Genomic DNA, 19,936 nt, shown 5'->3' with positions numbered 1-19,936 from the left:
CTTCCCCTGGTTATGTGCCAGCTTTGGGGTTATGAGAACTTGGTATTCCAAGATGCCAGATGAACCAAGTGGGAGGGCCAGGCAAGGCCTGCTTTCACTCTACTAGCTGCCTTGCCCACTAGGCTCTGAATGCAGCTCTAAGGAGTCCTCTCTTGTACTTGACACAGTGCTGAGTGCACATGCATGAAGAGACAAAGTACTGTGTGACCCTCTAACTTGGAAACTTGCCCTTGGCACATGCTACCTGCTACAACTGTTACACCCAAGAGGGTAGCTACAGATGACAGGTGCTACAGATGCACACTGCCCTGCTTGCCCTCACATGCCTATGCATTACAGAGCCAGTGGGCCTCACCTCTCAGGACTACTGTCCCAGTGAGTTTTTTGCTGAGGAAAGATCCTACCTTTCGAGCCAAACCATCCCGCCTGGCCAACAGCACTGCAGCGCCGCAGCACCACAGCACCCGAGCACAGGAGCCTTACTTGTAGTGTCCATCTTTCGGAGCAGCCCCCGGCCCTTAGCATGGAACGGGACACCAGTGCTTCTCTTCAGCTGCTGAGCTGTCTCTGTAGCTGTGAGAATAAAAGCCACAAGGTCAGGGTCACTGAGCATAGAACCTCTCAGCCCACAGAGCAGCTATAGCAAGAGACTTCATAAGCAGACACGGTAGGTAACTCCTTTATATAACCTAACAGGAGTGAGCACAGAGATGCTGCTGGATTTTATAGTTGGAGTTTTATAGCTCCTGTCATGTCATGTCATGGACTCCTGTTCAACTCTGCCCCCTTCCCTCAGGACTCTGGAACAATGCAGGAATAATACCATAGCTAGTACTGCAAGTTTTCTCTTCCTGTGTCCTTAATAGAAAACACTACATTTCCCTCGAAACTGTGTGCTTTCTAAAGTGACAGCCTAATCCAAGCAAACACCACCAAGGGTAGAGATGGGCACTGAGGTGGCAGCAAGAGAGACCCCTCAGCAGAGCAATGCCAACTGTGTTAAAGAGCTCAATATTAAGATGAACAATTGAAACTGTAATACAACTGAGTACCAAACCATGAAACCCACCACAGTGCAAGCTCAGTCTTAAATAAGCCTTCCCCGTTCACCGAGGAGCTTGACTCCAGCTCAAACATGGCAAAGGCTTCCCGTGTCAGGAAATGTCCACAAAGTGGCTCGAGTTGACTGTCATAGCCACCTGTGTGCCCCCCGGGACCAGGAGGAGCCTGAGGTGTTGGTATTGTACAGGTCCCCATAGCTGTCTTTACAGCAGGCTCATACCAAGAGTCTCCTCACAGAGTTACATATAAATATGAGAAAGAAACAACAGATTTCCCTGCCGTCGCTGACAAAAGCTGGAGGGTAGGTTAGCTCGCTCCATCCACAGCGCTCCTGACTGACTTCCCGACAGCCGGCCTGGGCCGGAGCGCCACAGAGCTCCAGACGGCACAGACCCCAGACCCCAGACCCCAGACCTGCCCTGCTACAAGGCTCTTCCTTAGACTCCTGCAAATGTTATTTGCTGGCCTGTGATCCCAGTACTCAGGAGGCTGAGGCAGGAGCAGGGAGAAGGTATGCCAGCCTAGGCTACACAGTGAGACTGCTTTCCAAAACAAACAAACAAACAAACAAAAACAACAAAACAACAACAAAGAGCTATTTACAAATATTAGTAATGTTCATTGCATAGCCAAAATAAGTTTATGGAAATCCATGGTTTTAATCTTTTTCATTTGTTGGTTTTTTGTTTATATTGTTTTGCCAAAACAAGGTCTACATTGCCTTTCCCTGCCCTGTCTCCAGCAAGTAAGTGCCTTCCACACAGACTTTCATAAGACATGATTTGGAATCATTTAATAAAACCATCTAATATCTTATAATAGAGACCAGGTCAGGATACAAATAGCAGCCTCACACCAACATCCCATTCTGAGGAACCCACACCCTGCTTGACTGGCACAGATTCTATTTTGTGAGATTCCAGGTACTGTGTTTGAAAACCCTGGGTTCTCTAATGCATGTTTCTAAACAGCAGTGGTTAACACAATAACCTCTGATTGTCTTTTTGAGAAGACATGCTAGTCTCTTTTAAAGTAAAAATATTTGAAAACTATAGAGAGAATATCTTGTGTATTATATGGAAGCCTCTCTTGTCAATAAAAAAAAACCTATGGCCTATAGGAAACATGTAGAATAGAAGTTGGGACAACCGGTAGGCAGAAAGAATTCTCAGAGAGCTAGGCATGGGAAGATTTGCCCAGGGATATGGAAGAGGACAGAGCCCATGTGAGGAGATGAGCAGAGGTAACCAGCCATGTGGTAGAACTTAGATTAGAATAAACAGGAAATTAAATTATGAGCTAGTCAGAGAACAAGCCAAAGCTTATGGCCAAGGTGTCTGTAAATACATTTTGAGTCTTGGAGTTGTTATTCCGGGAGCCTGGGGCTGGGAGGAAAGCGTGCATTTTAACATATGGTGCTGAACGTGGTAGACATGGAACCCAAGCCTTCTGATTTTATATTTAGCTATTAGGTGGATCCAGGGTGAAGTGAGGAGAACAAGTGGCCCTGCTGTGCTACAGAGTACTTGACTGAGGCCCTTGAGTCTGCAGTCTCTCTTGGACCAACAGTTAGCCAGGGACAGGAATTTCACCACCCCAGAAATTGTAGGGGTCACTCATCCAGTGAGCAGGGAGCAGGATTTAAAGATTGAAAACAAAGTCCTTGGAAAAACTCCAAAGGTTTAGGGCTGAACTGGCACCATCTTCCCAGAATGGGGGAAGTCAGAGCAAGTATTTGTATGAGTATATGCTGCCCACACAGGAGCCCAGGACAGTGACAGCACAAAGACAGAATCTGATTTTTCTGTTCTCTATGAACCAGAGAGCCACAACCCACAGTGTCTCACTAGACAACACGGAGACAAAGAATACACAACAGGAATCTAAGCACACCAGAACTTGGGAGAATGTAAAGAATTGTGTTTTAAGACTGAAAAGGGAAGGACACTGGATTTAAATTTCACATATACATGTAATTTAAAACTGATTAAATATAAAGATGAGAGGCACAATGACAGAGGGTTTCTAATTTACCTGATGTTCTTTTAAATGGTTCAAAGAAAAAAAAGAACTACATGTAATTGAAACTGACATATTACTGATTATGACTATTATTGTATTATTAATCCACATATTCACTTTATTAACAGTACAGACTTTCTATATCTTCTTAGAGAAAGAAAGCCTTATACAAAAAATTTGAAAAATTTATAAATCAGACTAAGGAAAATGCTAAAATATTAGAGATGAAGGAAATAGAGAAGTGAAATTTGAAATTACAGAAACATTTTTTTGGGCTGGAGAGATGGCTCAGCTGGTAAGAGCACCAGCACGGACTGCTCTTTCAAAGGTCCTAAATTTGAATCCTGGCACCCACATGGTGGCTCACGACCATCCATAAAGAGATCTGACGCCCTCTTCTGGTGTCTGAAGACAGCTACAGTGTACTTACATATAATAAAATAAATCTTTTAAAAAACATTTTTTAAAAAAAAATTGTAAATCAGACTAAGGAAAAGGCTAAGATATCAGAGATTTAAAAAAATAGGGAGAGAAAATTAAGGCAGACTTAAGAAAATGAAGAGGCTGACAAAAACTTAGATCCTGATTGGAGACAGAATAGAGGTTGGAGGATTTTTTTGAATCAAAATAGGGAACCTTCAGAGGAATCCAATCTAAAATTTACAATAACATCAAAAGAGGCAGTTCCAGATGAGAAAAATCTACAAAGGCTTAAAGATTTAAAACAGCAGCCCATGAGAACATAATATATTGAGTTAAGATTCCAGATTCTATTTACTGAGGCTACCTTGGAGCAATGCTATACAATAAATTGTATAGAATTTGAGGAATTAAGCTATGTGTATGTGTTGATACATCACACTGTTAATGCATATTCAGAATTCCAATTGGCTTCTGCCTTGAATTCTGAAAAAGATGATTCTGAGACTGCACATTTATTAGAAGTTAGGACAGTTGAGGATAAAAAAAATCTCTCAGGGACAAAGTACTGGATTTTAGAAAGGACTGCTGAATTAGATCAGCTTATAGAAATCCTAATTCCAGAATGGAAAAAAGGAAATATGGTGTACTGGGGAGATTTTGAATTTATTCCAATAGGAAAAGAAAAGCTATGTCTTCCACCTAAATTGTTGGAAATCAGAGTTGATGTGGGGTGTGTGTGTGTGTGTGTGTCGATTCCTGGAGATCTGGTTGCAGACAGAGAGAGATGAACAGGACTAACAAGGCAGATAGTGTATGTGCTGACTCCTCTGAGGCTGGCTGAGGCACAAATAAATCCTGCTGGCTAGAATCCTCACAACTATATTTGCATGTCATTCTTTCATATGACGTGGATGAAAATTAATATTATAGTTTGGTGACATAGTCCAAACTAACTTGTAAAGAAAGATGTCTTTCACCTGCTCAAAGAACAAAGAATCATCTTTGACTGATGTGTATACATTGTGCATTCTATACCTATGCTATTGTTGAAGCATGTATTATTTGTGCATGTTTCTATGTTTGCAGACCCAAGAATCAGACACCAAGAAGACAAGACAAGCAGCACAGATGAGCAGGCTGCCTCAATTGCTTGCTTCCAGGACAGTTGTCAGGAGCCATCATGGACAAGCTAATAACTAGGTGATCATCCTGAGATGGCCTGCTTTGGATTATTATATAATCTGCAACAGGTGAGCCCTTATTCAGCAAGACTGTAAGGGACTCATTTTAGAAAAGATTCGTGTTATTAATAATATGCTTTTCCTGTAATTTTTGAACATATGTAATAATATGTAACAGCACACCCCTTTGGAACAGATCTCTTCAGACCCATGAAGATGTACTGCCTTAGAGTGAGGCTATGTAGACAAATAGATGACTTAAGTTTTAATGATGAGCCTATAAGAATTTCTAAAATTAAATCTGTGATTATTAAGCTCTTTTATAACGGGACTGCTATTAGGTCCTTTTCTGATAGTCAAAACTGCAATAAGAACTCTGCCAGTCTCCCAAGTGTCACCAGGTAATTTGCTCTTAGATGGCAACCAGACTTTTTCCTACTCAGAGCATAGTCTAAGAGGTTGTAAAACTATTAACCAAAGGTCATAATAAGGGAACTAATGATTTATTATAGGTGGTGAATGTTTAGCTGGATAATTACTCCTAATGGAAATGCATATAAACATTCTCTGTTGTAAACTTCTGTTTCAATTTATGATTTGATTTTTTTGTGTGAACTTGTGATGAACTTTGTAACATGTGATCATGTATTCTGAAAGATGTATAAGTACTAAAGACAAAGGAGAAGGACTCTCTCTCTTTTTGCCTTTCCCCATTTACAGTTAGAGTAGAACTTTTCCCCTTCCTCACTTAAACTAGGATTTTTGCCTTTCCCCACTTAGAAGAATTTTTTCCCTTTCTCCACTTAGGATCTTTCTGCGTTTCCCTCTTAGACAGCTTTCATAGGAAACTTTTTACAATTTAGTAATAAACTCTATAACCACTTCTCTAAGTGTCCCATTTTCTTCCTGAGACTCCCGACTAGCAGGCTGAAAGTTAGAGCCTAGCAGTTCCTGCTCAGATAGAACAAAGGCCACATTGCTTAAACCTCCCCTGTTAGGCTGCAAGTGTTAATCACCTAAGCCAGCAGTCTTTCACCCTCAGAAAGAGCTAGAAAGTTTTTAGGACTTTTTAGAAGTTGTCATCAGCATTTCAGTACAGTTAGAGAGTTAGGAAGCCCTGAGACCCTCAAACTTTAAAGCCATCACCAGAGTCACAGAAGGCTCCTAGCAGACAGCAGAATCACAGAGTTCCAGTCAGAGCTGCAGGTAAGCTCTGAACTTTTCAATATACAGAGTACAACTAGACAATAAATGCGACAGCTAGCTTTCTTCTTCTTCTTCTTCTTCTTCTTCTTCTTCTTCTTCTTCTTCTTCTTCTTCTTCTTCTTCTTCTTCTTCTTCTTCTTCCTTCTTCCTCCTCCTCCTTCTTCTTCCTCCTCCTTCTTCTTCCTCCTCCTTCTTTCTCCTCCTCCTTCTTCCTCCTCCTTCTTCCTCCTCCTTCTTCTTCCTCCTCCTTCTTCTTCCTCCTCCTTCTTCTTCCTCCTCCTTCTTCTTCCTCCTTCTTCTTCTTCCTTCTTCTTCTTCTTCTTCCTTCTCCTTCTTCTTTTTCTGGATTTAGTTTTTTCGAGACAGGGTTTCTCTGTGTAGCCCTGGCTGTCCTCGAACTCAGAAATCCACCTGCCTCTGACTCCCAGAGTGCTGGGATTACAGGCATATGCCACCACCGCCCGGCTGACAGCTAGCTTTCTTAAGACTGACCATTATCCAAAAATTTTTTTCTGGGGGGAGGGGGGGCTCAAAAGGAAAGAGAAACCCCAAATCATCAGGGAACTATTTTAATAGAAGGATGACAATGATGCCGGCCCAATTCCCAAGCTGGATGGCTTTTAGCCAATCAATAGATGATAGATGTTTGTTGTTGATTAAGGGGGTTGGTTACAATATGTTAATGGTTCTGGTCAGGAAAGAAACAAAATAGAGATATTGGATTCAGGGATTTCTTTTTCTCTCTTTTTCTCTCCTCTATCCTTTTTCTCCTGCCTAGTGTTAGAGGCAAAAAGGGGGAAGAAGGAATGAAAAGAGAAGGGGGAATATAGGAATAACGGATGGATGATTGAATCTGCTTTTAGGTCAAAGAACATTAATAAGCCAAAAATCTTACACTGGTATTGATTTTTGCATATTGATACATATTAAGGTTGTATTTGTTTACATTGGTATAGATCTTTATATATTGATACAGATTTAGATTGTATTTTGCTACAATACACTAAGGTACTGTACCTATGCAATTCATTTTAAAATGCAATGTTAAGTTCTAGTCCTTAAAAGCTGCTATAAGAAACTGTTGAAAATTAGAAATGCAAGCTAATAGTTAATCAAACACATGTCTTATAGTTACTACTTTAGTTATTTACAAAATTAAGCTTCATTTAGAGGTAGATGTTCTCAATGTTAATCAGATAGTAAATAGCTAGAAAGAAACAATTCAGATATACTATAGATAGATGGTCTTCAAATACCCCAGAGACCCACAAAATGTAGCATTTAAAGATGCTTTATTAATTTAATCCTTTTCTGACAATAAGATAGGTTTGCTCCTAGCAGCACCACTATTGGGCTTCAAAGCAGATGAAGAAATTGCATTGGAGAAATTCCTTAGGGAGTTTGCTTCATGTTGACAGAACCTTGCTCCATGCTGACAGAATGCTGTCCAAACTGGACAAATGGGACGCAGGGAAGTCGCCTGCTGAGGTTTGCCGAGAGAAGCCCTTTTATATTTCCTGTTTCACAAAAACGCCTGTCAGATATTCTGGGCCAGAAGGCTACAGATGATGCTCCTATGACTCAGGAACTTGGGAGGCTGTCCAGACAGACAGTCATCTATCATTGGTAGAGTCTGGAAGCTGCTTGCCTGCCCTTTCTGCTCACTCAGGAATAAATCCTTCTCAGGTCTCTGACACAGTTGAAGACTATATAGATGTTTTATAGATTTTTTTCAGGTCTATGCAAGTTATGGTAAGAATGACTTAAGTACAGAACGCTAAACTCACCAGGATAGGATAGAATACTTTATCCAAAGTTGCCAGATAAATATAAACTAGACATTATAAATATAATTCTTACCTGACAGTTTTTCATATTTGTTATTATTGTATATAGTCTACTGATAGAAAAGAAAGCCTTTTATTGGACTAAAGGGGGACTTATAGAGAATATGTTGTATATTGTATGGATACATCAACTTGTCAATAAAAACTCTATGACTTATAGGAAAGGGAGAAGGTGGGACATCTGGTAGGCAGAAAGGATTCTGGGAGAGATTTGCTTGGGAGCATGGGGGAGGACAGAAGCATGGAATCTGTCATCCACGTGGCAAAACTTAGATTAGAATAAATGGGATGTTCAAGTGTGAGCTAGTCGGGAGAATGAGCCAAAGCTTACAGCCAAGGTGTTTGTAAATATATTTTGAGTCTCAGAGTCCTTATTCCCAGGGGCTTGGGGCCTAGATGGAAAACCCCACAGAGAAAAGAAATGCGGGCACTCACATTTCTGCAGCAGTTCTGCCCGCAGTGTGGCACTCTTAGGTTTCCGCTTCAGCTGAAAATGCTTCACTGGTGGGGTGAGGGGCCCAGCAAGCGTGGTCAGGGCATTCTTGTTCAGGTACTGGCACTCCAGTGGCAGCATGGCGGATGCCTCGCACTCACTCACTGTGGAGAGCCGGAGTGTTAGAGGAAGTAGTTCTTACAACCAAGGATCATAGGTTGTTGACCCCACAGCTCACATGTAAAGGACTCCATGAAGACTTTCATTATTCACCACTGTGACAGCTTCTTTCTTTGGTTTCAAGCCCCCTATGGTCCCCACCATTCCAATTCCACCATCTCTAGAACCCAAGATCATCCAGGTGCATCAGGACCAAAGAAAAGGCCTTCCGCCCTACAAGAAAACTCATCGGAATCTCCAGGGGCTTTTTAAAAACAAGAAGTGCCTAGAAAAGAAGATAGGTTTTTTCCATCTGCAAGCCACAGGACTCCAGTGGAGGTCCAGGAACCACAAGCATCTGCACATAGCAGAATGGAGAGCAGCCTCCTGCATCCTAACTACAATGCAGCATCAACACCAAGAGGAACAAGTGTGTGGCTATCTTAGCCTTCATCTTTGACTGCACAGCCCTGGTGGTCTCTCCTTGACATTCCTCAAAGGCAGTTTTCTAAAGTCACCCACCCATATGTGCTTCCTGTTTTCATGTGGTCACCAAGAGGCTGGAGCCTGAAAAACTCCACAGAGTTATCCTAATCAGTCAAAAAACTGAGGGAGGCAGACTCATCCTCCTTCTGCCAAGACGACCAGCCCCCCCACCCCCCAGTCCAGCCCAGTGGGGATGTGACATGTGCAGCCCAATACTCCGAGTCAGCAACTACAAATCAGCAAAGCCCCAAAGGTCTCAGGGCTTCACAAGCAGGCCTGTAAGAGTGTGTGACCGCCAGCCTCCAAGTCCATCTTTCTGAGAAAGACCCTGAGGCATAGGTCTTTATTCTCCATCAAGGGAGACACAGTATCAGAGACACAGACATTTCTACTCTTACCTCTCTAAAACCAGGTTTCACCTCATAGTCTAGAAACTAATTTGTTAGTATTTTTTAATGAGTATCTACTTTAAGACAGAGAATGTTTTAGGCTCTGAAAACACAACTTGTAGGGTTTTCACCCTCGAAGAACTTATGGTGAGAGACAGTAATGACTAAGTAGATCATGGATGAGTCATACAATTGCAGACACAGCACATGCAGCAGGGACAGGGTTGTGGTAAGTCAGACTGAAGCATGTGGGGAAGGACAGCTAGTGTCTAAGAAGCCATGGCACCTACACCAACAGTGTAATGACAACACAATTTCTAAAACTCGAGCCCCTTATTCCTACTACAAAATAAAGTCTGGCTACGTACCTTTTTCTCTAAGTTCTCCTAAGATGTCTTGAACATTGGGGTTCTGCTCCTCAAGGTCCAGATTCAGGGAGCCCGTGTCAGGGAAGGACTTCAGGATGTCAGCAACCATGAGGACCCAAGGGTCTGAGTCCAGGGTGGCCAGCTGGATGATATCCATCAGAGAGCCCTTCATCTGTAGAGAAAGAAGACACCAGGAATATGCTACCAGCCCCACTTGGCCTCTTGGAACAGTGACAGCTTAAAAGTCCCCTGCTGTGAATCTACCCATTTACATATATATTGTAGCCTCTGGGTGGTCTATGGCAGGAACCTTTATAATCCTCAGGCCCCAAAGATCTACCTGGGTTTTGCTTTCTCCATCTTAACCTGTCTGAATGCAAGGCCACCTACTTCTCTGATCTCCACATTTGTTAGGCTGTGATGTCCCATTACCCAGGGTCTCCCGCGGTGTTCCAGAATCTATGTGTCTATGCTTCCTAACTCTCTCTGGTGGGCAGATATAACAAAATATAAGATTCAAGGAACCAGGCTTGCCACGCCTATACTTACAGAATATATACTGTTAATGGGAGTTCTTTTGGCATGCAGAATTGGGCTCAGGTTCAGTAGCATGGAGCACCAAGGTAGGTGGGTGACCCATCATTTCTTGGGTGCAAAGGAGGGACGGGACAAGAGCCACTGCTAGTAACATTGGTACTTGAAGATACAGTGTGCATAGGAGAAACCATAGAAAGCTGGGCAAGCATGCAGTTTATGAGCTAGGGAATCCTACCACAGAGTCAGAGGGAGGCCAGGAAGAGCCTGAGGCTGAAGATGGGAAGGATTTGACCTCTACAACCCACAGGTAAGAGTACCAAGGACAGGTGCAGCTTTGTCACAGTAACTGTGGTGGTTTGCATAAGAATGGTCCCCAGAGGCTCATTAAGAATGCTTGGTCCTCTAACCTTCAGTCTGAGAAGGATTAGGATTGGTTTTACCGGTAAGTAGGAAGCACAATTTAGCAGAGCCATTGTATCTGGCTGGATAGGATGGCTTTGAAGTAGTAGCCTTTTGTAAACAGTAATTGTTATCTGAGGTTCAAGGGCAGGTTCTTCAGAAGGATTTTCAGAGCCTTGGCATAATTTAAAGGTCTCCTGCAGCTGAGAGTTACTTAGGTAATGGTTCCTTCATATGCCTCCTAGATCAGAAAAGAAGTGTTGGTATATGGAAATTGACTTGCTAAACTGCCTTTAGAGTAACAATAAAGAGGTTCTGCAAAGCTGGTTCCTAATTTAGTCCTTCAGGAGCTGGTCCCTCTGCTGCTGAGAAGCCTAAATTCATCCTGCAGCGTCTCTCATTCTCAGCCCATCCAGTGTAATACAATACACACAGAGAGGTGTGTCACTAGGGGTGGGCTTTGAGATTTCAAATGCCCAGAGCCTCACTATCTCTATGCCTGTAATTTGTGGATCTGATGTGAGCTCTCAACTACTTCTTCAGCACCTTCCTGCCTGTCACTACACTCCAAGCCATGATGAGCATGGACTAACCTTTTAAAACTGTAAACAAGCTCTTTATAAGTTACCTGTTTGGAGACACTATGACTAAGACAGTAGCCCCGGAAAAGCAACTTACCAAGAGGGAAAACAGGTAATATTTTCTAAAAGAGCGGCTCCTAAAATATCAGGTTAAAAATTGAAAGAACATTGGTTTGAATTATTTATGTGCCCTCCAAATTTGTATTTTGAAATATGTCCTTAAATTGCCATAGACTGAGCTGCTTCAAAACAACAGGCATGGGCCAAGCACAGCAACAAGCCATGCAGGCAGATCTCTTCTTAGAGTTAGGGGCCAACCAGTCACACAGTGAGACCTTGTTTCAAAAACAAATATAAATTTCACAGGTCAAAGAGTCCGGAAGTGGGAAGCAAAGTGCTAGCAGATTTGGTGTACAATAAGGAGGCTTTCTGACTTACACAAACACATCCCATGGTCCTATAGAGGCATAAACCCATTTTGCTATACGCTGAATGGGTTAACCTGCTGAATTCAGTGTGTACCAACCTGGGAGACAGACAATGGGACAACAGTAAAGCCCTAGCTCATACATGATGGTATTCCTGTTAGGTGGCATTGCTTACTTTGTACGAAGATGTGTCTTTGTATTTTCAATTGTTGATTATTAAAATGGCAAAGAGCTAAGTGCTGGCAGGATTTTGGTATTGTCATTTCTATGCTCCATCACCAGGTTTTCTATTTATAAATGTTTGCCCTTCCTGACCCACTTAAAGGCAAAGAGATGTATCAGGTGTTGGCTTGCTGCTGATAATAAGGATCTGCAGGTCAATAGTCGGGGCAAAAAGTATGAGGGTGGAACTTCCAAGCAGAGAGAAGAATGCAAGGGAGGAAGGCAGACAAGGCAGAATCAAAAACAGGCACGGAAAGGAACAGACATGGACTGCAGCAGAGCAGGGAGGGAAAGAACTAGCTACTTGGTGGGTGGCAGGCTAGAATAGTCAGGCAGAGCTTAAATAGTAGTGTTGGTGCTGTCAACTCTTCAGACCCTTGAGTCCCATACGTGTGGATTCAACTGCAAAAACTATAAAGGGTACTCACTAACTGCGTGCATGCTTTTATTTGACACTATTCCCTAGACAATGCAGTACAATTACACTACAATTACAGTCATGAATGCTGTAAAGATGATTTAAGTACACAGGTTACACAAAAAGACTATGCCACTGAATGAAAGGCACCTGAATATCCTGGGCTCAAAACTGATCCCCCATAGTTACTGAGGGATAGCTGTACTGTAATGATAACCCAAGTTAACACGGCCATTTGCACACTGAATAAAGCCATAAACAAAAACCTACCTTTGGGCCATACTCTCCTTGTGCTTACCACAGGCACTGACTGAATGGGTGATAACCAAGCCCCTTACTCTCTGCGGGCACCACCTTGAAAGGTACATGGAAGACAAGCATCCTTCCCTGCATCTAGCTGCAGTCAAGGCTATGTGCGCCCATCCAACAAATCTAGGAGGAGGGAATAAAGTGTGTGTCTTATGCCAACCTGACATAAGATAGAGTAATCTGACAGAACCTCAACTGAGGAAATGTCTCCATAAGATCCATCTCTAAGGCATTTTTGTAAGGAAGACCTGCACCCACACATATTGTATCAAAAGGCTATGTAGGCATGCCCCAGAGCCAAGTGCTGGCAAGATATTGCCATTTCTATGGCCCATTACCTGCTTTCTAGATGTAAATGCGTATCCTTCCTCACCTGACCAAAAGATGAGATTCTTTGAGATTATCATGTTAAAAATAGAGCTGCCATCATGAAGGCCAAGTAGCCCTCAATCCCAAAGAGATGGATTAGGCATTGTCCTGCTGCTGACTGGATCAAACTGTGTAAGTAAGGAGTGAGGCTCTTTGTAGAACTAAGAACTGGTGGCTGGAGCTGGTGTGGAAAATATTTTACCTGTTAAAAAAATGGACAACACTATAGCAAAGGGTACCCGGGCCCCAAACAATTTCATTTAGTTATCATAGAGCCAATCACAATATGGCCAGTAATGATCTTCTATACCCTAAAAAAGATCAGAATAAAGAAGAAGGGAAGAGAAACTCCTTGTCCTCCTCAGAATTCACAGGATCAGACTTAGATAAGGAGAGGATTGAGAAGGCCTAATAGATACTGGGGCAGATAAAACAATAATTTCACAAGATTCTTGAAATCCAACCTGGCCACTCTGAAAGGTATCTATCTATATATCTCCTAGGGATTGGGACATTGTCTCAGATAAAACAAACTCTAAAATGGATGAAATGTATAGGTCCAAAAAAATCAGATAAGAATTAAGACCATGTGTAGCAGATATAGCCATGAATTTATTTATAGAAAAGAGATCTATTATAACAATGGGAAACACAGATTGACATTCCTTCATCTTCAGGGACAAGCTGTAAAATGGGAAATGCTCCCCATGAAGGTATTGAAAAATAATACAAAAAACAGTTACCGACAGTCTAGGCTATCCATAGGCCACAGCAAGTGTTGACTCTCCAAATTTCTAAGAAAGGCCTCTGCTGATAAGAGTACCAATTGCCCTATCATTAAAATGAGTAACTAACAAGTCTGTTTGAGTAGAGCAGTGATCCTTAAATAAGGAAAAGCTACAGGCCTTAGGTCCAAGAGCAGCTGGAGGCTGAACATATGGAAGAGTCCATCAGCCCTTGGAATTCTCCTGTATTTATCAATAAAAAGAAATCTGAAAAACTGAGGCTGTTATCTGAACTAAGAGCAATCAATAAGGTAATTCAGCCTATGGGTTCTTTACAACCTGGAGTTCCCTTAACTTGTTACCTAAAGCATGGCCTTATTAAGTGATTGATTTAAAAGATTGCCTTTTCTCAATATCCCAGCAATAGGAAAAAGAAAGAAAAACTGCTTTCATTGTGCTTACATTTAACAATAAGCAGCCTATAAAAAGATATCAATGGAAAGTTTTGCCACAAGGAATGTCAATATTTTGTATAATCATTTTGTTAAAAATGATTCACAAACAAGTTTCCTCAATCTATAATTTATCATTGTATGGATGATATCTTGTTGGCTGATTCCAATTACACACCTTAGGGAAAAAAATGTTTGTTGAAGTAAAAAGAATTTTGCTTTGCTGGGGATTACAAATCGCTTCTGAAAAATATACAAAGAGGAGATTCTATCAATATCTAGGATACAAGAAAATTTAACCACAGAAAATACAGATCCAAAGAGATCAGTTACAAACTCTTATTAATGGTTTTCAAAAAATGCTGGGAGATATTAATTGGCTATGGCCCACTATTGGGTTAACTACACAAGGTTAAGTAATTTATTTCAAACTATAGAAGCTAATTCTGGCTTAAATAGTCCAAGAAAACTATCAGCTGAGGTTAAGAGAGAACTGGCTTCTGGTAGAAAAGTGAGTACAGGATGCATATGTGGATCATGTGGATCCCAAGCTGGATGATATTTTAGGTAAATGACATTCTCCCACAGGAATTCTGCAGAAAGACAATAATATCTTAGAATTCATATGTTTAGCACATAAACAGAGTAAAAAAATTAAAAACCTATTGTGGTGATTTTGACATGGTTGGCCCATGGGAAGCAGCACAATTAGACAGACCTTGCTGAGGTAGGTGCGGCCTTACTGGAGTAAGTTAATCACAGTGGGGGGTGGGCTTGGAGGTCTTATGCTCTACCCAGTGTTCCTGGCTTCATATCAAGATGCAGAACTCTCAGCTCCTCCAGCACTATGTCTGTCTGCATGCTGCCATGCTTCCTGCCATGACAGTGGACTAAACTTCTGAAACTGTAAGCCACTTAAATATTGTCCTTTATATGAGTTGCCTTTCTCATGATGTCTCCTGACAGCAAAACCCTAAGACACCTATATAAAAAAGGTTTCTGATTTAATTGTGAAGGGTAAGGCTTTGTCAATTATCAGGAACAGACCCAGCAGAGATTATCATGCCTTATACTAATGCTGAAATGGATAATCAATTAAGATTGCAAAGAGCCTGCTCTAATTTCTGGGGAGAAATTAATAACAAATACCCCCCAAAACAAATGACTTCAGTTTATAAAAAGAACTAGTTGAATTCTACAGGTCAAGCAACTGTGAAAAGATCTAATGGCACTTTAAAGGAGATGCTCATAAAACAGGAGTGTATGAGATTTCCCAGAGACAGATCACATAATGCTTTATTAACATTAATTCTTTAAACATCAGTGAGACAGGTAGCACAGCTGCTAAAAACACTGTATTTGAGAAAGGACTGCTGAACGTGTTCACCTCAGAATGGAAATCAAGAAATGTGTTGCGCTGGGGAAGAGGCTACATCTTTATTTCTGCAGGAAACAAAATGCTATGGATTCCTTCAACGTTAATGAAGGTCCGATGTGACCATGGGAAAATTTTGACTGCTGACATGGAAGGTACAAGTAAGAGACCCAGAGAAACAACAAAGCAGATAATGTAAATGCTGATCTCCCTACATAGGAACAGCTCAGAGACTGAGACAACATGGATGTCTCTCTAGTAGCCAATGGTCCTCATGACTTAATATTACATGCCATCCTTTCATATGGCATAGATGGCAATTTATAACACTCTATTATAGTTTAGTTAGGGTTTTACTGCTATGAAGAGACACTGTGACCAAGGTCACTCTTATGAAGACAACATTTAATTGGGGCTGCTTACATGTGTTCAGTCCATTATCATCAAGGCTGGAGCATGGTACAAGAGGAGCTGAGGGATCTACATCTTGTTCAGAAGGCAAACAGGAGAAGACTGGCTTCCAGACAGCTAGGATGAGAATCTTAAAGTCCACACCTCTAGTGACACATCAATTCCAACAGGGCCACACCTACTCCAATAAGGCCACACTTCTTAATAGGGCAACTCCTTGGGCCAAGCATATATAAAACCATCACAGCCCAAACTGACTTAAGAGATGCCTTTCACATGCTCAGGCACAAAGCAGAGAATCATTACCTGATCTGTGTGCACACTACACATTCCATACACGTGTTAATATAAAAATGTGCATACAATGTTACTTTTATAAGCTATGTGCTTTCAGAGTAAAATGACCAAGCACCAGTAAAGTTAATGTGGCCCAACATGATTCACCCTTGAGGATGCTGAGACAGATACTGAATTGCTGAAACATATATTTGCTCCAGAATCCTGCCAGGTTCTGGTGTTTCCTCAAGATTCATATCCAGGACAACTTCAAAGTGGCTAACCCTGGATGGTAAAGCCTAACACACTGCTTCAGCCAGGACTTCAGCTAAGTCCTGTACTTTTCTAGCCCCAGATGAGCCACAGAACCTGAGCAGCAAATGAAACAGCACACTCTTCCAGGTCTTGGCCAGCATTCCAATTTTCTTTGGGTTGCCAAATATGCAGTTGCCCCAGCCCATAAGAAGCAATCTAAAGAACACAACCTTCATTCCTTGGAGGTGGCTACTTGTTGTTCAGTGGTTTATGGGGGTGAAAGGGAAAAGAAGGGTGGATTATTGTAGCTCCTTTTAAACTGAAAAGGCAACAATAAATTAAATGTTTTAGATTTTTTTTAAGCTACCACATACTGTATATATGATTCAACTCTTGTTGTTTAGGGTTTATTTGCATATAACTTCAGCATGCAACTCATTTAAAAATGCATAGTCCTAAGCTGGGCAGTGGTGGTGCACGCCTGTAATCCCAGCACTCTGGGAGGCAGAGGCAGGCGTATTTCTGAGTTCGAGGCCAGCCTGGTCTACAGAGTGAGTTCCAGGACAGCCAGAGCTATACAGACAAACCCTGTCTCAAAAAAAAAAAAAAAAAAAAAAAAAAAAGCATAGTCCTAGTCATATAAAGTACTATTGTTTTTTGTTTTGTTTTTTTGGATTTGGTTTTTTCAAGACAGGGTTTCTCTGTATAGCCCTGGCTGTCCTGGAACTCACTCTGTAGGCCAGGCTGGCCTCAAACTCAAAAATTTGCCTGCCTCTGCCTCCTAGAGTGCTGGGATTACAGGCATGCGCTGCCACCACCACCACCACCACCACCACCACCACCACCACCACCATCACCACCGCCTGGCATAAAGTACTATTGTAAACTGTTAAGGATAATTAAAAAAAAATACAAGTTAGTAGTCAGTAACCTATAAATAATCAAATTCTTTGATGCATTCAGAACTATACTTTAGTTATGTTAGGTACTAGTGTAATTAATTTCAGGCATAAGCCTTATGAAGCCTCCTGTTACATTTTCAAAACAAAAACTAGAAACAAGTGCAGTTAGTTTGTTTAGATATTCTTTAGATAGTCAGATGGTCCTGCAATACTTCAGAGATATGCAGAATATATCATTTTAGATGTTTTATTTTAAAAAAAGGCTTTTTTGTGAAGATGCTGGGCACAGAAGAGGCCCCACCGGGAGCTTACTTCTAATGTGACAAAGCTAGCCACTGGCTATTTGCCCTTTATCTCTACTGCTGACAGCATGTACACTGTCCAAATGGAGGACAAGGATGACACATGGGCGTTTATTGTCCCATTTTGCCTAAGTCCCCCCAAGTTCCTGCTTCACAGGAAAGCCTGTCAAGTCTTCTGAGCCTGGTGGCCCCAAGATGGATACCCCACTGACCATAGAGGAGCCTGTGACTGTCCAGGTAGCCAGTAAGTCTCTGTCATTCTTACAGACCTTGGCTGTCATTCTACAGGCTGCTTGGTCTGCCCCGCCTGTTTACTCAGGTGAAACCCTGATGTGTTTGAAGATGAGACTAGTCAAAGATATATCAGTTAACATCAGAAACCAAGGCTTAAGCTGCCTTCTCAGTTCCCTTCACATGTAAACATCAGGCCTCAGGCTTCACTCTCCTAGAGCTACATGCTTGTCTTACAGTTTTCCTTGTTACTAAATTCAGAAAGAGAAACTCACAAAAGAGGTGTAAAGTTTATGAAAGTTGAAAGACATAAAAGCTTAAGTTGTGAAGGGTCTAAAAAAATGACTGAGTCTAAAAAAGTGTTTTAAGGTTCATAAATGCAAATTCTAAAGGTTGGAGGATGTGAAAACTTAAATGGTGATAAAAAATTATTTAAGATATATATATACTTTAGGTTTCTTTCCCTTGCTCATTTGACACAAACCCTCTACAGAACTTTGGACTCAAGATAGGACAAATGGACTGGACAGTGTGAATATAATTCTAACTGTAATAGTTTGCACAATTGTTCTTGTTGTACATAGTTTATTGATGTTGGAGATAAAGGCGTTTCTTGGACTAAAAGGGAAGATGTTGAGATAACCCACACATACTGTATCAAGTGTCTCTGTATTCTCACTTGTTAACTGCTGTGCCACAGGTGCCAGGCTAACAGCATATATAAATGTCTGCTGCTTCCTCATCTGCCCAAAAAGAAAAGGCAAGCTGTCTTGGGGGAAGTTACATAACCCTTGGTACCAAAAGGCAACACAGACAGATGGACAGGTGTTGTTCTGCTGCTGATTGGTTCAGATGGAATGTGACTTTTTTTATAATAAAGAGCTGGCAGCTAGAGCTGGGGGATGAACGATCAGGCAAAGAGGAAGTGGGATAGAACCAGAATGGAAGTAGGGCAGAGAAACATAACTGGAGAGCCACATGGAGAGACTATGGCAGGGGAATCCAGTTGAGTTAGATGAGCTAGCTAAGGGGCTGCTCCAGCAAACTGGCCAGTCGCCTTACACCACACAGATAACTGTGTCATTATTACTGAACCCCAAGTTGGACACCCTCCCCCAAGCCTCACAATAATAAAGTGAAACAATTTATATGAACTCTTAAAAAAGAAAAATCAGCAAATTCTAAGACCTCCACCTGCTGTTCAGAGACTGTAACTACAGCATTCCTAGGAATAGGAACCCAAACTATACAAAACAACAGTTGAGAAGGAGGAACAGGCAAATCCAGGATGCTACTGTAGGGAGGGTCAACAGTACAAGTAGATAGTGAGTAGGGTACCAATAAACCCCGATGACACAGGGAGAACAGTTACAGCCTGCTCTTAGCCCAGGTGCTGTTCACTCCTTACCTAAAGTATTTCTATATACCCTTAGCAAAAAAAGAAAGACAGACAGACAGACAGACAGACATGTATGAATATAGGATAATCATAGAACTTAACAGTTCTAAATAACTCCCCAAACTTCTGGGTTACAAGACTTTATACTATTAAGTGCAGGCATGATGTTATTGTGCTCTATTTCTTCAATGTAGTATAAGCATTGCTCCGCACTTATTCTCTGATTTGCCAACAAAAGCTGATCAGCAGCAGGGTGGCGGTGGCGGTGTTGCACACCTTTAATCCCAGCACTTGGGAGGCAGAGGCAGGCGGATTTCTGAGTTCAAGGCCAACCTGGTCTACGGAGTGAGTTCCAGAACACCCAGTGCTACACAGAGAAACCCTGTCTCAAAAATAAACAAAACAAAACAAACAAACAAAAAAGCTGATCAGCCAATGACTGAGTAGGAGAAAGAAGAGAGGGAAGGGAGAAAAGAGAGAGAGGAAGTGGTGAATAGCTATGGAGAATCCGGGAGACACCATGAGAAAAGATCTGAAGCCCAGAGAACCAGATTAGCACTAAAATGCAAGTATCATTTTGCATTTGCATTTTGGTTGGGAGGTAGCCAGATTAGTTTAGAAGATTAAAATAGAGTAATAGACGTTGGTAAATAAATGGGAGCTAGCTAGGTGAAGAGAACTGCAACAAGCACTTACTAAAAGCAATTAATAAGGAAGACTATTAACACCATGAGTTAAGGACACGGCTTAGTTGACAGTGTGCTTCCCA

General features: G+C 41.7%; 1 protein-coding gene across 2 annotated transcripts in view; it reads right to left on the bottom strand.

The window, feature by feature from the left end:
- The window catches only part of Nelfa (negative elongation factor complex member A), a 67,420-nt gene that overhangs the window by 4,601 nt on the left and 42,883 nt on the right, over window positions 1-19,936 (bottom strand). For both annotated transcript variants that reach the window (XM_052198614.1, XM_052198613.1), the window contains exons 2-4: window positions 9,577-9,748; window positions 8,177-8,338; window positions 484-573 (exon numbers count right to left, since the gene is read on the bottom strand). In XM_052198614.1, coding sequence (XP_052054574.1) covers window positions 484-573; window positions 8,177-8,338; window positions 9,577-9,748 — 424 coding nt within the window. The remainder of the gene's footprint in view (window positions 1-483; window positions 574-8,176; window positions 8,339-9,576; window positions 9,749-19,936) is intronic.

This window comes from Apodemus sylvaticus, chromosome 11 (assembly GCF_947179515.1).
Source record: "Apodemus sylvaticus chromosome 11, mApoSyl1.1, whole genome shotgun sequence".
Lineage (NCBI taxonomy): Eukaryota > Metazoa > Chordata > Mammalia > Rodentia > Muridae > Apodemus > Apodemus sylvaticus.
The sequence above is the reverse complement of the archived record's forward strand: the minus strand, read 5'-3'. Positions and strand labels throughout refer to the sequence as shown.